Here is a 19,090-nt window from a genome sequence, read left to right on the forward strand (position 1 = left end):
AATGATTATTAACAGTTAATTGTGACTGTAAATAAAGACTTGGAACTCTAAAATGGAAACAAAATGAGTCATCTCAGCAGCAGGAGGAGAGATCTCAGAATCATCGAAGAAGAGCCAAGCGTGGAGCGTGTCCTTTGGACCCCTAGATCCCTGTGCAATGAACCTTTTGAGGAGCAGCAACAGCAAAACCAAGAGCCAGAGCATGAGACAGGGTGGTGGGCTACTAGTTAATGGAGCAAGTAAAGCTGAGTGTCTTTGGGCAGGAGGCGTGCTGGCAAAGTGGAGTGCCTCTGGGCACTGAGGTGTTGGGCTTACAAATCATGGGGCTAGAGCCAAGTGCCTTCAGGCCAAGGTTTCTAGTGAAGTGGTATTTATCAGTATCCCTAAGAGAACATTAGCTGTGTTTTAGATGGTTCCTTTTAGCTTTTAAGACTGCAAAACTACTCCACCAAACTTGGATGAAGAATATTATTTTTATGAACCAAGTTATGTCAATTGACCACCACTCATCTGTCAGTTTGTTGTATTATGGTAGCTTATGTGTTGCTATGATGCTGAACGATATGCCACTGATATTTAAATACCAGCAGGGTCACCCTTGATGGACATGTTTCAGAAAAGCTTCAAACTAAGGCAGAATAGTAAGTAGAAGAAAAGGAGGGCCACTCCTGGTTGTTGTTGTTAGGTGCCAGCGACTCACAGCAACTCTGTATAGGGTTTCCGAGGAGTGGCTGGTGAGCTTGAACCGCGACCTTGCAGTTCAAACCAACTTTACAATCCAATGAATTAAGCCACAGCACCACACCAGGACTCCCGAATGGTTAGCCATTGACAAACTTATGGTGGTGGAGGTGGCTGTGTGCCACCAAGTTGGTTCTGACATGTAGTGCGACCTTATATAAGAGTTTCCAAGGCTGTAAACCTTTATGGGAGCAGAATGCCTCATCTTTCTCCTCAGGAGTGCCTGGTAGATTTGAGCTATTGATCTTTCTTCAACAAGAAATTGATCAAACATACAATGAAGATGCACTGATAATTACTGATGACTGGAAGTCAAAAGCTGGAAACAAAGGATTGTTGTTGCTGTTGTTAAGTACCACGGAGTTGGTTCCAACTCATAGTGACCCTGCACATGGCTTCTGAGGCTACAAGTCTTTACAGGAGCAGAAAGCCTCATCTTTCTCCCACAGAACAGCTGGTAGTTTCGAACTGCCAACCTTGAGGTTAGCAACCCGATTCGTAACCACTATGCCACCAGAGTTGGAAAATATGGCCTTGGTGATACAAATTATGCTGAAGATCGCATGATAGAATTTTTCAAGACCAACACCTGTTGTGTTGTTCTTAAGAGCCATCGAGTCCATTCTGACTCATAGCAACTCTCAATAAGGGTTTCTGAGGAGCAGCTTGTGGGTCTGAACCACCAATCTTGTGGTTTGAAATCTAGTGTTTATCCTACAGTGCCACAATTTATTCATTGCAAATACCTTTCCTCAACAATATAAAGGCAAACTGAAAATGTGGATCTTGCCAGATGGTATATAAAGGAATCAGACTGACTACATCTGTTGGAAGAGACAATGGAGAAGCTCAGTATCATCAGATGAAACAAGGTTAAAGGGCCAACTGTGGAACAGATAAGCAATTGCTCATATACAAGTCAGAGTGAAGCTGAAGAAAATGACAATGAGTCCAAAAGAGCCAAAATATGACCTTGAGTATATCCTACCTGAATTTAGAGACCATGTTAAAACATATTTGATGCATTAGACACTAATGACAAGACCAGAAGAGTTGTGGGATGATAACAACATGATACATGAAGAAAGCAAAAGGTCATTAAAAAGAAAAGACCAAATTGGATGACAGCAGAGACACTGAAGCTTACTCTTGAACATAAAGAAACTAAAGCCACTGGGAAAAAATGAGGAAATAAAGTGCCAAACAGAACATTTCAAAGCGCAGTTTGAGAAGACAAAGTACAGTACTATAATGAAATGTGCAAAAACTTGGCTTCAGAAAATCAAAAATAAAGGTGGAAGAACTGAAGAAAAAAATTCAAGTCTCTATTTGAATTACTGAAGGATTATATTAATACTGAATGATTAAGGAAGCGCTGGAAGAAGATTGACGGAAACACAGAATCACTATACCAAAAATAACCCGTCTATGTATCCAAGAGATACTATATGGTCACGAACTGATAGTATTGAAGAAGATATCCAAGCTGCACTGAGGCACTGGAAAACCCAAGGCTCCAGGAATTGAGGAAATGAAAACTGAAAAGGTTCACCAAATGAATGCAGGCACTCACTCATCTACATCGAGAAATTTGGAAGGCAGCTACTAGCCAATAAATTGGAAAAGATACACATTTGTGACCACTGCAGAAAGGTGACCCATTGGAATGCAGAAATCAATACACAACAGCATTCATGTTACGTGCAAGTAAAATGTTGAAGATAATTAGAAAATGGTTACAGCAATACATTCACAGGAAGCTGCCAGAAATTTAAGCCTGATTCTGAAGAAGACAAGGAGTAAGGGATATGACTGCTGACATCAGATGGATCTCAGCTAAAGCAGACGATACCAGAGTTTTTTACTTGTGCTTTATTGACTATGCACAGGTATTTGACTTTGTGGATCATAATGAACTGTGGATAATATTTCCAAGAATGGAACACGCACATATATCAAGAAGCAGCCGTTTGAACCGAACAAGGGGATACTGAATGGTTTCAAATCAGGAAAAATGTTGCACCAGGGTTGCATCCTTTAACCATACTTATTCCGTCTGCATGCTGAGCAAATAATCCAAGAAGATGAATTATATGAAGAACATGGCACCAGGATTGTAGGAAGACTCATTACCAGTCAGTGATATGCAGATGACAAAACCTTGCTTGCAAAGAGGACTTAAAATACTTACTAAAGAAGATCAAAGAATACAGCCTTCAGTTTGGACTGCACCTCAATGTCAAGAAAGCAACAATCCTTACAGCTGGATCATGATAAATGGAGAAAAGATTGAAGTTGTCAAATACTTCATCTTGCTTGGTTCCATAATCAACATTCATGGAAGAAGGAGTAAAGAAATCAAACAACGTATCGCATTAGTCAAATCTGCTGCAAATGACCTCTTTAAAGAAGTGTTAGAGAACAAAGAGCTCAGTTTGAGAACTAAGATGCCCCTGACCTAGCCATGGTATTTTCTATCACCTCATATTCATGTGGAAGTTTTATAGTTAATAAGGATGACCATAGAAGGACTGACTCATTTGAATTATAATGTTTTGAAGAACAGGGAAATTTCCATGGATTGCCAGATGAACAACCAAATCTGTCTTGGAAGAAGTACAAACAGAATGCTCCTGAGACATCAGGATGGCAAGACTCTGTCTTTCATTATTTGGACATTTTGTCAGAAAGGATCAGTCCCTAGTTGCTAAAGTGGAGGATCAACGATAAAGAGGTAGACCCTTAACAAGATGGGCTAACACAGTGACAGCAAAATTTGCCTCAAACTTAATTGTGAGGAGGATGCAGGACTGGGCAGTGTTCCGTTCTGTTGTTTATACGGTAGTTATGAGGCAGAACAAACTTGATGGCACCTACCAACAAAAACACCAATATGCCGACTGAACTAGTTGAACCACAAGATTATGGTCCTGAGTCTTTAAACCCAGTATATAAATCTCATGAGGTGTTTGCATACTTGCAGTTACGTATCCATAACTGTGCTATCTATATTTATTATTATACATGTGAATATCTATGTAGCACATACAAATATCTATGTACATATGCCCACAAACACATCTATTATACACATGTGCTTTCATAAGCCTTAACACACCCATGTAGCATACATGTCTACCTGCGTAATCACCCACATATTTTTTGCTGTTTATTACTGTTGTTTTAAAATTACAGAAGTTATAGCATTCACCACAATTGTCTTTTATTCTTGCATACTTCTCTGTAGTTGCTCTACATACTCATTAATATTAGGTGCTGTAGATGTTTTAATTTTAGCCCTTTTGGTGATGTATAGTAGTATTTTGTTCTGGTTTTAATTTACATTTGTCTGATGACTACTTAGGATTTTCACATACTAACTGACCATTCGAAATCCTAGTATTGCACTGTAGGATAAACACTGGACTAGTGAGCAGCTCCTCTGAAACCCTATACAGGGTCGCTGTGAGTAGTAACTGACTTGATGGCACTTACCAACACCTACCCATGCATATATCTTCTTTTGTAAAGTTTTTGCTCATTTTAAAATAGGATGTAACGACTTGTTTAACCAAATAGTGTAATATAATATTGTGACTATCTAAAATGAAACCCATTGTCATCAATTCAATTCTGACTCTTGGTGACCCTGAAGGACAAAGTAGAACTACTCCATAGCATTTCCAAGATTATAAATCTTTAGGGAATCAGAGTATTTCATCTGTCTCTGGCAGAGTGGTTGGTAGAACTGCAAAACACTGATCTTTAGGTTAGCAGTCCAACATTAAATTTGTTGCACATGGGAGGCAAAAACAAATAGGGTGGCAATAAAGTAAAGAAAGTCATTGCCGTTATTGTTAATAGGTGCTATCAAGTTGGTTCCAATTTACAGTGACCCTGTATAGGGTTTTTGAAGAGAGGCTGATGGTTTGAACCACCAACCTTGCGGTTAACAGTCCAAAGTTTATCCTGCATATTTTTATTGTTGTTGTTAAGTGCCATTAAATAAGTTTTGACTCAAAGTGACCCTGTATAGGGTTTTCTAGGAGTCTTGCTGGGTTTGAACCAAGTTTGCAGTCCAGTGCTGATCCTACAGCGCCACACCAGGACTCTATCATACAGATTACATACACCTAAAATTGAAGAATCAAAACAATTAACATTAATCACATATTTTTAGAAAATCTGAGATGTGTAAATGAATAACTAAAGAAATAGCTAGAGAAACTGGAGTAAGTAATCTCTATTTTATTATGAATCCTTTAGTATTTTTTATTTTTACTTTAAGGCTACCCATATGTATTATTTTGATTAAAAAGAAACTTTAAAATAAATGACTTACTGAATCTATAATCACTGAGTCTGGTGTTCTTCCAGTGAAAGCAAAATTCAACTGCTTGGCAGCTCTGACTAAGGCGCCTTCATCTATTTTAGGAAAACAAGCAAAAGCAAATGCATGAGGAAAAAATTATTCAAGACACAAAAGAAATATATTGATACAATATACTTTTTGGTTTAATTTAAATTCTTTTTAATTCAAATCTGCTTTTGAATTATATTAAGAAGCCAAAGGAATGAGTAAAATACAAAATATAGGACAATTTTAAGTGTTTGAGACAGAGATCCCAGAGTCATATTTCTGAATACTAAGTTTCACTGTTAGGCCCACACACCTAAAAAAATGATTATTTAAATGTACTCATTGGTTTTCCATATTCTCTAAAAAGCTCTCACAAAATGTAACAGCATAAAATCTTTCTTAAATTTTACTTTTTCCTCTATAAAGCTAAATGTTGAAAAACTAATGTTGCTAATGATGGATTCAAATTGTGTGGGTTTAAACAAACTGATGTTTTAAAAAATGATACACTAATTAGTTTTCTAACCATCTTGTAACAAACCTTTTCCTTGCTCACAGGAGAGAAAACATCCACATGGTGTCTATCCTAGCAATGTGAGACACAACAGCTCTCAAGCCTTTTAAATATTTGGTACATATTGCAAGGTCAGCGCTTCAAACCCACCAGCTGCTCCTTAGAAATCCTATGCAGGGTCACTGTGAATCAGAACCAACTTGCCTGCACTTAACAACAACAAACTAGGTCACAGATGCTAGTTTAGATTAAAATACTTATTTATTATAACTATTTGTAAAAAAGGCTCTCCAAAAGTTATTCCTTTTTTCCTAAAATTTTTAAATCACCAAATAGATTACTTACTCAATTTTACACTGAAAATAGGTATAAAATTAAGCCTTAATATTAAATATTATAAATTTTCTAATAAATATTTATGCAACCACTTCCCTGCCCATATAAGTACTTCCCTACCAAAAATGTACTTTCTTATATACATATAGAAGTTTTTCTCTTTATAAATAAATAGGTGTAAAATAGTTGTCATAAATTAAAAAACAAAAAAAAAAAACCAAAAAACCCATATTACCATTTCCAAAAAAAAAGAAGGCAAAACTGAGGTTATAAATCTATATACAGTCACTATTGTTAGGAGGCTTGGCAGTGCAGTGACTACGAGCTGGGCTGCTAACCGCAAGGTCAACAGTTCGAATCTACCAGTCGCTCGGCAGGAAAAAGATGAGACTTGCCGTTCTCCTACAACAGACAGCCTCAGAAACCCTATGAGTTGGAACTGACTCCATAGCACATGACGACCACCACCATTGTTAGGCAAATCTTCCTAAGAGATTTTCTTGACAATTAATTTATGACAACTAATTTTATAACTATTCATTTATAAATAGGTGTAAAATTTATATGTATTTAATTTATTTAATGTAAAATTTATATGTATATAAGAAAGTACATTTTTTCACTTGTATAAATTTGGTTTAAATTTGTATTCAAACATCCATGTAAATTAAGCATATACATAAAAGTTACATCATACAAAGTTATGTATTTTGACATATATGAATTTCAATCCTGAAAGCCAAGGTTTTTCAATTAGTAATTAAAATTTTTATCTAAAATCACTGTTTGGTTATTTTAAATTTTCAAATGAAGTTGATTTCGTTCCCTTTGTTGTTGCTGTTAAGTGCCATCAAGTAGGTTCCGACTCATATGATCCGACGAGCAGCTGGTGAGTTTGAATTACTTACCTTGTGGTTCAAACCGACCTTGCAATCCGTGCTTTATCCCACAGCGCCACACCCGGACTCCTTTCCCTAGACAATCCTAAATCTTAGAACATTTTTCCACAGAAAAAGTACTTCATAATGGTTGTATTTGTACCTGGAGATGCTGCTTGATAAATAATCTTATCACCTTCTCGTTCTGGTACTGCTGTATGACAGACTGCCATCATTGTAAGAAATTCACATATTATAGGAGCAGTTGGCTGTACAGAGATAAGCATTTACTTTAGAAATTTTCATTTAAACATTTGACATTAATAACAGCGATACCACTTCATGGTTATCTACTAAGACGGTAGTTGTTAAGAGTTCAGAGGTACGGATTTATAGACAAATATATCCCAAGGTCAGCAGTTCAAACTCACCAATCACTCCTAGGAAGATCACTATGAGTCAGAACTGACTTAACAGTACCTTAATAGCAACACGAAAAAGTCAAAACTAACTATGAAGAAGAAATATTTTAAATTCAAATCACATATTCTCAGTGTCTCATTCACTCTTTAAACATGGATATGAGACTACTTCATGTTGTTATATAGAGATACACAGTAAAAAAGGCAAACCTAATGAAACACTGCATGCAGAGGACAGTGAGAAATTCCAAAACGGTAGTTTAACTGGTTGTTAACCAAAAGGTTGGCAGTGTGAGCTCAGCCAGTGGATCCATGAGAGAAAGACCTGGCAAAGTGCTCCTGGGAAGACTGCTGTGGTTGTTGTTGTTAGGTAACATCCAGTCAGTTTCAACTCCTAACAACCCTATGCACAACCAAACGTAACACTGCCCAGTCCTGTGCTATCCCGACAACTGTGTTAGGTGGATGTTTGCAACTGTTTATTTCCACTTTGAGTTGTGGCACGTGAGCAGTGGAAGGTCCTGATAGCTTTGCTCCATTCACATCATTAAGGTCAACTCAAATCCCAGTCATATTTTGCGTGCCTTCTAACCTGAAGGGCTCATCTTCGGGCACCATATCTGACAAGGTTCCACTGCTACTCATAAGGTTTTCAGTGGCTAACCATTCAGAAGTGGTCCTTCTCTCCTTCTTCCTAGTCTGTCTCTGCTGAAACCTGTCCACCATGGATGGCACCCTGCTGGTATTTAAATACTGGTGGCATAGCTTCCAGCGTCACAGCAACACACAAGCCACCACAGTCTGACAAACTGATAAACTAATGGTGATCTGTAAAAATTACATTAAAGAAAACTATGGGACAGTTCTACTCTGTCATATGGGATTGCTATGAGTCGGACTCTACCTGTTGACATACAACAATTCTGAGCACAATTAAACTTTAGGCGTTTCATTTTAAAGTGTCTCCGTTCTTTGGGAGGGTTGAGGAACAATGACAAGGGATTCATCTGTAATGCACTGTCTCCCCTTCCAAAAATCCATCTTTAACTTATTCATGCTTTACTAAATAAATAAATCTGAGTAGCTCCCACATACAATAGACTGTTATAACTCAAGGAAGGCAAAATGTGGATTACTTAATGCAAGGACTTTAGCGCATATAAGAAAAAAATAAGATAGACAGTTTTTAAAATTCTAAAGTGATTATAACTGGTAAATCAGAAGATTTGAATTAAATCTGTATAATTGTCAGGTTAGAACTATGGACAAAACAGCCATAGTTCCTGCCACCAGCAGCTTAGACTTGTGGGGAAGATAGTACAGAAATAAATAAATGGGTATTATTTCATTATTGTGTGAGACAGGCTACAAAGAACAGAATGTGCAAATATTACTTAAGAGGAGTTGGGGAATCTGTAGTTATACTCAACTGTGATATTTAAGTCTGTTGTTATTAACAGCCTTCGAGCCACCTCATAGCAACCCTGTATAGGGCTTCCAAGGAGTGGTTGGTGTGTTTGAACTGCCGGCCTTGTGGCTCAAACCAACCTTGTGGTCCAGCGCTTTATCCCACAGCACCATGAGTCTTTAAATCACAGTGACTCTACAGGACAGAGTAAAACTACGTCATAGTGTTTCAAAGGCTGTAACCTTTATAGAAGCAGACAGTCACAGCTTTATACTGAGGAGCAGCTGGTTGGTTCAAACAACTCTTCTGGCTTTAGCCTTATGACTATTTCATCTAACAGGACTACAATCAAGCATCTCTGAGAAAGTAAAAGAAGGCTAATGAGGCTGGTTCAAAGCAAGGTTGCTGACTTAGGCAGGAGCCAGATCATGTCCTTTTATAAGTCAAGAGGGAAGACTCTGAATGGTTTGAAACAGGGTAGTGATGGGCCTGAACCTGCAGCATTTGTATCATTACAGTTGCTATGTGCAATAAGAAATGGAGAGGAATAAAATGCAAACAGGACTTGTTGGTGATGGTGTACCGTGGAGTCGGTTCTGACTCATAGCGACCTTGTACAGGGTTTCCGAGGCTGTTAATCTTTATGGGAGCAGAAAGCCTCATCTTTCTCCTGTAGAACAGCTGGTAGTTTCAAACTGCTGACCTTGAGGTTCATGGCCCAATTTGCAACCAATACATTCCTAGGCAGGTACAATCTAGAGTACTGACAAGGGTTTTGTGAATTGCTGTAGATACGGAGATTGAGGGAACTGGAATGGACAAAGGTGACCCTTAGGTTCCTAGAAACAGTAATAATAAGATGGGGTCCAGGCTCCCACTTACTGAAACTGAGAGTATAAGAGGGAAGGGATAGGTCCAGATCTGAGTTTTGTAGATTCTGAAACGAATATTATGTTGAAGAGAAAAAGGGTACAAGATACAAATATATCCATATACATATTTCTTGGGACTCTTCCAGGCCCATGTTTAAAGAAACAAACTCAAAACTCAGTTGCTGTCCAGTCAGCTCTGACTCAAGGCAACTCCACAAGTGTCAAAGTAGAAGTGTGCTCCAATGGGTGATTGTTGGGAAGCAGACCACCAGACCTTCCTTCTGTAGGTGGACTAGAACCTCCAACCTTTTGATTAGCAGTCAAGCACATTCCATTATAGAGCTGTCACTGCCCCATAATTTGGGTAAGTAATTCATTTTCTAGCTATTTTAAATTATTAATAGTTAATTATTTCATATAAATTCTGAGTAAGATAATGATTTAAATAAAACATTCTAAAAGGACAGAATATTGCTTACTATAATATTAAAACTAAAAATTCCAACTACCAGAAATCTCATATTCGCCACAGAATAAGGATTCAACAATAACATATTTTGGTAATTAAAGATCTTGAAAATATAAAAAAGGAATATATAAACATGGAAGCCTCAGAGAAACATTTATTAGTTTCATTCATTCATAAAGAGATGATGGTTTCACGTCACTCACATGATTATTCTGGAGATTTTCCAGCAATGATGAATCACTAAATGTTTTTTCATCTCCTAGCTGTGAACTCTGCCTAGAGGAGAAAAAAAAATGGAGCAAAACTGTTTCATTTATACAAACACACTGACCTATGTTGATGTATGCGGAGAAGGGAGTTCCAAAGAGCTTCTGGGAAAATGAAACTAAAGACAATAGAAATGTTCTGTGAACTTTTTGCTTGTAAGCTCTTGATAAATTCAATGCAATTTGGCCCGCATTTCTAAATAAGACAAGATAGGCTTAGGTTTCATGGCTGAATTATTCAAAATGTACTAAATAATTCTAAAATGTGAGAATTCTTCAATGGAGTGAAAAGTGATAGGCCATTTTTCTAGAGTAAAATTCGATTATAGTCACATGAAGTTTTAAAAAATAAACTCAATCAAGGTAAGAAACGAAACTGCTAAAAGTAGCAAGAATTGGATTCCTTCTAGTTCTTTAATTTTTGCAGACTCTTGAATTTAATTAACTCATTAAAAAAAATTTCTGATTAGTTTTTACCTTAGACATGTAAGAAATCTTTAATTGTATGACTAACATTATACACATACGATTATCATACAAAGTAAATACATGAGAAGTAAAATTTTTACTTACATAAACATATCACTAAAACATCTCATTAAATATATATGTACATATCACATTTATTCTATGTAAAAAGGGAAAACTATGCCGAGTGTCAGATAATGGCAATCCAGAAGGTTTCTAATCCTAATAATTTTTACAAGTTAGAAAGAATAGTAACATCAATGCCCCAATGTGTTAAATATCAAGTTACAAACTTTAAAGACAACAGCTTGAACATAAAAAGAAATCACTTAGTAGGATTTGAAAAAATTAAACATATTCAGCACTTTCAATCAAATACAATTTTCCTAGAAATCAAAGAAGGATGACAAAATGTTTACGGTAGAATACATTTTATTTACATAGTCTAGCTTAGTTTATTAATTCTCAAAATTATAATACATCCTTATTAAAATAATCCGTGTTAAATTTCTTACAACATCTCTGGGAGGCATAATAAACACTACTTCTAATTTATTATTAAGAAGTTCTGGTAGCATAGTGGGTTATAAGTCAGGCTGCTAACTGTAAAGTCAGCAGTTTGAAATTACCATTCAACGGTTATTATTATTATTATTATTATTCCGGTAGTTTTAAAAACAGATGGAAAACTCAAGAAATTTCAAATGACTTATCAATAGGGCAAATCAAAACCGAGCATATATTTTTTCTCCAAATAGAACCACCTGGTTGTTGTTGTTGTTAAGTGCTGTCAAGTTGGTTCAGACTCACAGCAACCCTGTTTAAGGTTTCCGAGGAGTGGCTTGTGATCTTGAACTGCTGATCTTTTGAGTCAAACTGACCTTGCTCTCCAGTGTTTATCCTACAGTGCCAGCCCACTTCTTAAAAAACAGTTTATTATTTGGAGCTTAAATAATCTCTGTATTGTGCAATGTCTCTGTTTACAGTTCTCAGTTATATTTTACTAATTAATTTGTTATGTTGTGGTTTTTGTTAGGCACCATCAAGTTGGTTCCCACTCCCAGCAACCCTATGCAAAACAAAAAAAAACAAACAAAACAAAATCCTGCCCAGTCCTGCGCCACCCTCACCATTGCTGTTACGTTTGAGCCCATTGCTGTCGTCATTATGTGTGGATCTGAACTGCCTACTTTGTGGTTAGAACTCCAGTGCTTATCCTGCAGTGCCACCAAGGCTCCTAATTAATATAATTATCTTTATATATGAACCATGACATTGTTTATAAATGAACACTCCTATCAATAAGTACTCATCTGTAGAAAGGGAGGATGGGATAGATCCATAGTTGTTGTTACCTTAGGTCAGAACAAACCCTAGCTAGATCAAAGACATAATAAAAGTCCTAAAGTTATGGGCAAATCTAAAAAAGATGAGTAGGGAATGGGAACGGTCCTGTATGTCAGACATAATTCTGAAAATAAATCAAATCTGACTGCATAAAGCAAAATATTTCCACATACCAAAATACTATAAAGCTAACTCAAAAGCCACATGAAGAAAAAAAAAAAAATCTATCTGTCTAGATATGTATTTCGGATCATATAATTTTTCAGTTCATTTCCTTGAAAAAAAAAAAACAAAACTCAAACAAATAGTTAAGGAAAAGACCAAAAATGCAGGAGAAAAATGAGCAAAGGATAAAAATCAAGAGAAACACCAGTGGCTTTATGAGAGCACTTCAAACTGTGCCTGGAAAAATTCCAGTTTATCTTTTAATTCCCTTTTCCCACCAATTTTTGAAGCTCCATGTTCAACCTTATCTAATAAATGTGAGAAATAAAATTTAATTTATACACAAACTATCAATTTAGAAAAAAAAGATGATACCATTATGCTGTTATGTTTCTGTAATACATCACTGATAAGAATATAAATTGGTACGACTTCTAAAAAGGGTAACTGGGTAGTTTCTACAGAAGAAAGATGAAACTTTTTCTGCTCTTGTAAAAATATACAGGAACACTATTAGTAGTAACCAAATCCATAACACATAACTAACAAGCCAATTATATATTATTATTGGACTTCTGAAATGATGTGGGATGAGCACTAGACGACAAACCATAAAATGAGCAGTTCAAACCCATCTGCTCCTCAGAAACCCTAAACAGGGTTGCTATGAGTCGGAGTCTACTTGATGGCACTTAACAACAATAATTATCTAATTAATCCTTTGAAATACAGTCTGTGGACATTAAGATGACTGTATGATGATTGTAACTCTGGTATGATAAAGTGCTATTAGTAGCTGACAAATGAAATCATTCCCAACCAATGATTGTTGTTGTTAGGTACCACTGAGTTGGTACCTACTCATAGCGACCTTATGCATAACAGAATGAAACACTTCTGATCCTGGGCCAGTCTCACAATCGTTGCCACGCTTGAGTCCACTGATGCTGCCACTCTGATCATCCATATCTCTGGGGGTCTTACTTTTTTTCTCTGACCCTCCACCTTACCAAACATGATATTCTTCTCCAGTGACTGGACCCTCCTGACAATATGTCCAAAGTATGAGAGATTAAGTCTGGCCATCCTGGCCTCCAAGGAGCACTCTGGCTGCACTTCTTCCAACACAGATCTCTTGGTTCTTTTGGCAGCCCATGGCACTTTCAATATTCTCCTCCAACACCATAACTCAAAATTATCAATTCTACTACAGTCTTCCTTATTCACTGTCCAGGCTTTCGCATGCGTAATGAGGTTATCGAAAATACCATAGCTTTGGTCAGTCGCACCTTAGTCTTCAAGCTGACATCTTTACTCTTCAACACTTTAAAAAGGTCTTGTATAGCAGATTTGCCTAATGCAATACATTGTTTGATTTCTTGACTGCTGCTTCCATGAGTGTTGATGGTTTATCCAAGCAAAACGGAGTCATTGACAACTTGTCTTTTCTCCGTTGATTAGAATGTTGTTTATTGGTCCAGTGGTGAGGATTTTTGTTTCCTTTACATTGAGATGCAATCCATACTGAAGGCTATAGTCTTTGATCTTCATCAGCAGTATTTTAAGTCCTCTTCCCTTTCAGCAAGTAAGGTTGTATCATCTATGCTTCATAGAGACTTAAACCAAAATTGGTACCATTTTCTTGTTATTACAAACACATTTCACAGTACAGGTTAGCTCCTTTCGGTTAAGAATCTACCGTTCTCAAAATTAATAGTATTAATATTTTTGGAATTTGAAAATATATTTTCAGTAACCATTTCTTCTCATATCCTAAAATATTCTTATTCTGGTGACGTAGTGGCTTCCGTCAGCAGATCGAATCCATCAGTCACTCCTCAGAAGGAAAACAACTCCTTCTGCTCCTGTAAAGATTTGCAGCCTCGGAGACCCTTACAGCATCACTATGAGTTGGAACCAGGCTGCTGACCTTGAGGGTTAGCAGTCCAATTTGTAACTACTACGCTACCAGAGCCCCTTAATAATATACTAGGATTTTTTGTTATTGTTAAGTGCCGTAGAGTTGGTTCCGCCCCATAGCGACCTGTGTAGGGTTTCTGAGGAGCTGCTGGTGAGCCTGAACCACCAACTTTGCAGTTCAATCCGACTTTTCAGTCCAGTGCATTAACCCACAGCACCATTCTAGGACTCCTAATAATGTAATTGTTGTTGGTGTTGTAGTTAAGTACCATGGAGTCGGTTTCTGACTTACAGCGACCCTGCACAGGGTTTCTGAGGCTGCAAATCTTTACGGGAGCAGAAAGCCTCATCTTTCTCCTGCGGAACAGCTGGTAGTTTCGAACTGCTGACACTGAAGTTTGCAGTCCTATTCACAACCACTAAGCTACCAGAGCTCCTTAGAGACCTCTAAATCTAAATATGTAAAATCATCTACATGCATTTAAGTATTAACTATGTTATGTTTTAATAGACATTTTAAGATTTCTGTGACAAATACTGGTTCAGATAGGGCAGTAAAATATCTGAAAGCTCACGGATGTTACATATGGAATTTAATAGACTTCACACTGGAAGGTGAGGCTGCAGAGCAGCCAGATGGGAATGTATTTTCAGAAATAACTGGATTTATAGAGTCATCTACTCTCTCTTGTTTACCCCTGCAGACGGCAGCACAAAGATGTGGCCAGGTGCTGGGTTTTATTCAACCAGGATCACATTTATAAATTTGATTTCACTGACAACATGAAACCCATTGAGAGTCTGAGTGAATGTAAATTTACTGATGTTTAAAGCTGTACTAACTTTCTTCAAAGTCAGTTAAATTTTACATGTTTTGCTATCTCAATAAAACAATAAACAAACAAAAATAAAAAGGACTTCAAAACTGAAAAGCTAACTTGTGTTTTAAATGCAGACATTCTTTAAAATTCTTTAATGGCTGTAGGATATAGTGTAACAAAGATAAACTTGACGACCTGGTTAAGTTAGGTTTTTAACTCCGGCTTCCACGCTTTTTACATAGATTCTGACTCACAGCAACCCAATTGGACTCCATGGAAAATGCCCTGTAGGGTTTTCAAGGCGGTTATATTTATATTTACAGCGGAATCCGGTGTGGAGCTGTAGGATAAACACTGAACTTCTAACCGAGAGGTTGGTGGTCCAAACCCACCAGGCACTCCTCAGAAACCCTATACGGGTTGCTGTGAGTCTGAATTGACTACACTGCACTTAACCACAACAATGTTTACAGAAACCAACCACCACATCTTTCTCCGGCAGAGCAGCTGGTGGATTTGAACAGCTGACTTTTCCTTTAGCAGACAAGCACTTAACCAGTGTGCTACCTGGGTTCCTGAACTTATTATTTATATCATTTGGAGGCAAATTACTTCATAGTTTCCTTGCCTAAATTTCACTGCCTTTAAAATGGCAACGTCCATAACAATTCCTCAAATATTTCATGGTATTTGTGAGAGACAGCATAGCGAACACTCTCTGGAAGCCTACTTTGTCCAGGCACTATCAGAAAGACTTCAAAAATTGGAGCTCATTCAAATCTTTCCAACCTCACCATGATGCTACTGCTATTACCAACTTCCTACTAGATGACAGCACTCAGGCAGAAAGACAAGATAACCAACCAGAACCCAAACTCAGAGTCCAAAGTCCACATTCTTGATCACGGTACAAACTCAAGAAGCACATGCTCTTTCTTCCTTGTATCCCTACAGACAGCTAGCCTATAGATGGAGACTTAAAGTATACATGCAAAATAAAGCTCAAATTACTATAAAGTTGTTACTCTGGTAGTGTAGTGGTTATGAGTCAGGCTGCTAACCTCAAGGTCAGCAGTTTGACACTACCAGCCTTTCTGCAGGAGAAAGATGAAGTTTTCTGCTCCCGTAAAGATTTACAGCCTCGAAAACTCTATGCTGGCTCGCTGAGTTAGAACCAACTCCATGGCACACCACCATCATCACCACCACCAACATTAGCTTAAACAATGGAAAATGGAGTATTTTAAATGATCTCAGTAAAACACCAATTCTAACATTTTCATCCAATCTTAAGAAAAACAGGGTGAAGGCAAATCAATTCTTTACTAATGAAATGTGTTTACAATGAAAAGAATTAATGGTACAGAAAAACAAATAAAATGTTGGTCAAAATTTAAACTACATTCTCAAAGGATTAAATAAAGGAAAAGATTCACATCATTAATCTGGAATTATCTACTAACAGTAAGATGCTCTGGAACTTTTAAAGAATACTAAAAATGATTCAGTTGTGTGTAGGCGTCAAAATGTATGGCACTCCAAGTGGTGCGCTTACAATGAGATAACTCCTCAGCTGTCAACACGAACCACACAGCTGCCACTGTTATGATGACCCCTAAGTATTATGTGGTTCACTGCAAAGTATTACCAAATCTCCACTTTCCTAAGATAAATTCCAGGTTGAAAAATATTAAATAATGTTACTGGATTTCAATGCATATTGGAAATGTGGCTTAATATACATGTAATCTGAAAATAAAAAATGTTAACAATTTAAAGTTACAATGCTTTCTAGAGCATTAAAGTAACTTTATTTTCTGAAATTTCATTTACCAATAAATCATGATGAATGATAGAAATAATATAAAATCATACTAGATGAAAATGTAAATCCCCAATTACTGTTGTTAGGTACTATCAAGTTGATTATCACTCACAGCAAGCTTCCCTGTACAACAGAATGAAACACTGCCTGGTCCTGGGCCAGCCTCACATCATTGCTATGTTTGAGTCCAATGCTGCAACCACAGTGTCAATCCATCTCATTGAGGATCTTCCTCTTTTTTGCTGACCCTCTACTCTATTTTACCACGCATGTTGTCCTTCTCCAGGGACTAGAGCCTTCTGATAAGATGCCCAAAGTACATGAGATGAAGCCTCGCTACCCTTCTACTAAAGAACAATTTGGTTTTAATTCTTCCAAGACTGATTTGTTCAGTCTATAGTGCAGTTGATATTCTTTGCCAATACCATAATTCAAAGGCATCAATTCTTTAATTTTCCTTATTCAATGTCCAGCTTTTGCATGCAAATGAGGCCATTTAAAATGCCATGGCTTGGGTTAGACACATCTTAGTCCTGAAAGTGACATCTTTGCTTTTTAACACTTTAAACAGGTTTTCATATCAGATTTGCCCAATGCAATATGCCATTTGATTTCTTCACTGCTGCTTCCATCAATGTTGACTACTGATCCAAGTAAAATTAAATCCTTGACAATTTCAATAATTCTTCATTTACCGTCATGTTGCTTATTGGTCTGGTTGAAAGAATTTTTGTTTTCTTGATGTTGAGGTGTAATCCTCCTACTGGAATCTGCAGTCTTTGATCTTCATCAGTAAGTGCTTCAAGTCTTCCCCACTTTCAATAAGCAAGGTTGTGTCATCTGGATATCACAGATTATTAATGAAACTTCCCTCAATATTGATGTCACATTCTTCTTTATATAATCCAGCATCTTGGATTATTTGATCAGCATACAGACTGAATAAGTATGATAAAGGATACATCCTTGACACAAACTTTTCCTGATTTAAATTAAAACCATTCAGTATCCCCTTGTTCTTTTCAAATACCTGTCTCTTAGTCTTTGTACAGGTTCACAGAAGCACAATTAAGTGCTTTGTAATTCCCATTATTCACAATGTTAGCCATAAATAGCAATGACTTTGCATAGTCAATAAAACACAGGCAAGCTCAGGTGTTTCCTGCTTTCAGACAAGATCTATTTGACATCAGTAATGATAACCTTGTTCTAAGAGTTCACATTACACCTAAAAATATTGTTGCTATTAATTGCCATTGAGTCAGTTCTGACTCATAGCAATCCTGGAATCCCTGGTTTCCAAGGAGTGAGTTTGTGGTTAACAGTCCAGTGCTTATCTTACAGCACTACACCAGGACTTCTGTTGTTGTTATTGCCGTTAAGTGCCATCGAGTCAGTTCTGATTCATAGTGGCCCTGTAAAGGGTTTCAGAGGAGCAGCTGGCTACATTTGAACTGCTGACATTGTGGTTCACAGTCCAGTAAAATGCACCATATTCCATTTGACTGTAGTCCTTGGTAGCATAGTCTTCAAATTTTATCACAGACTTTTTTAAAAAGTTCACGTCTGAGTTTCCACATAGATTTATTAAACTGATGAAAAGAAATGTAAAGGGAAATTTCCACTGGTAGGTGTCTTTCAGCACTATTTTTCTGTAGCTTTGTAGAGTGTATAAACAGTGACAGAAGGTGGCAGTGCTGAGCTAAAAACAGGAAACGCTCAGGAGCTATATGCAAAACCCTTTAGGTGCCCTGGTAGCGAAGTGGTTACGATTTGGGCTGCGAAATTTAACATCAGCAGTTCGAAACTACCAGCCGCTCCACGGGAGAAAGATGAGGCTTTCTGCTCCAGTAAAGATTTACAGTCTCAGAAACCCTGTACAGGGTCGCTATGGGTCGGAACCAACTCGACGGCACTTAACAACAACAACAACAACAGGAATTCTGGTGTGGCACTGCAGGATCAGCACTGTACTGTGAATCACAAGTTCAAATCCACCAGTTGCTTTTCAGAAACTCTATACAGGGTCACTACAAGTCAGAACTGACTCAAAGGCACTCAGTAACAAAAAAACAACAACTTAGTAGTCATGGTGTGGGGATGCAGGAAGAGCATTTGACAACACTAGGACAGTTTGAACCACAAGGTCAGTGGTTCAAATTCACCAGCCACTCCTTAGAAACCCTGTACAGAGTTACTATGAGTCAGAACCAACTCGATGGCACTTAATAACAACCACCACCACATGCTGGTCCACACAGTCCAGGGACTCTGGAGT

At 37.3% G+C, this 19,090-nt stretch overlaps 1 protein-coding gene across 2 annotated transcripts in view; it reads right to left on the reverse strand.

The window, feature by feature from the left end:
* The window catches only part of ATP8A1 (ATPase, aminophospholipid transporter (APLT), class I, type 8A, member 1), a 290,919-nt gene that overhangs the window by 196,430 nt on the left and 75,399 nt on the right, over window positions 1-19,090 (reverse strand). For both annotated transcript variants that reach the window (XM_006877299.1, XM_006877300.1), the window contains 3 exons: window positions 10,204-10,276; window positions 6,993-7,098; window positions 5,084-5,166 (listed from right to left, as the gene is read on the reverse strand). In XM_006877299.1, coding sequence (XP_006877361.1) covers window positions 5,084-5,166; window positions 6,993-7,098; window positions 10,204-10,276 — 262 coding nt within the window. The remainder of the gene's footprint in view (window positions 1-5,083; window positions 5,167-6,992; window positions 7,099-10,203; window positions 10,277-19,090) is intronic.

Source organism: Chrysochloris asiatica, unplaced genomic scaffold, assembly GCF_000296735.1.
Source record: "Chrysochloris asiatica unplaced genomic scaffold, ChrAsi1.0 scaffold00465, whole genome shotgun sequence".
Lineage (NCBI taxonomy): Eukaryota > Metazoa > Chordata > Mammalia > Afrosoricida > Chrysochloridae > Chrysochloris > Chrysochloris asiatica.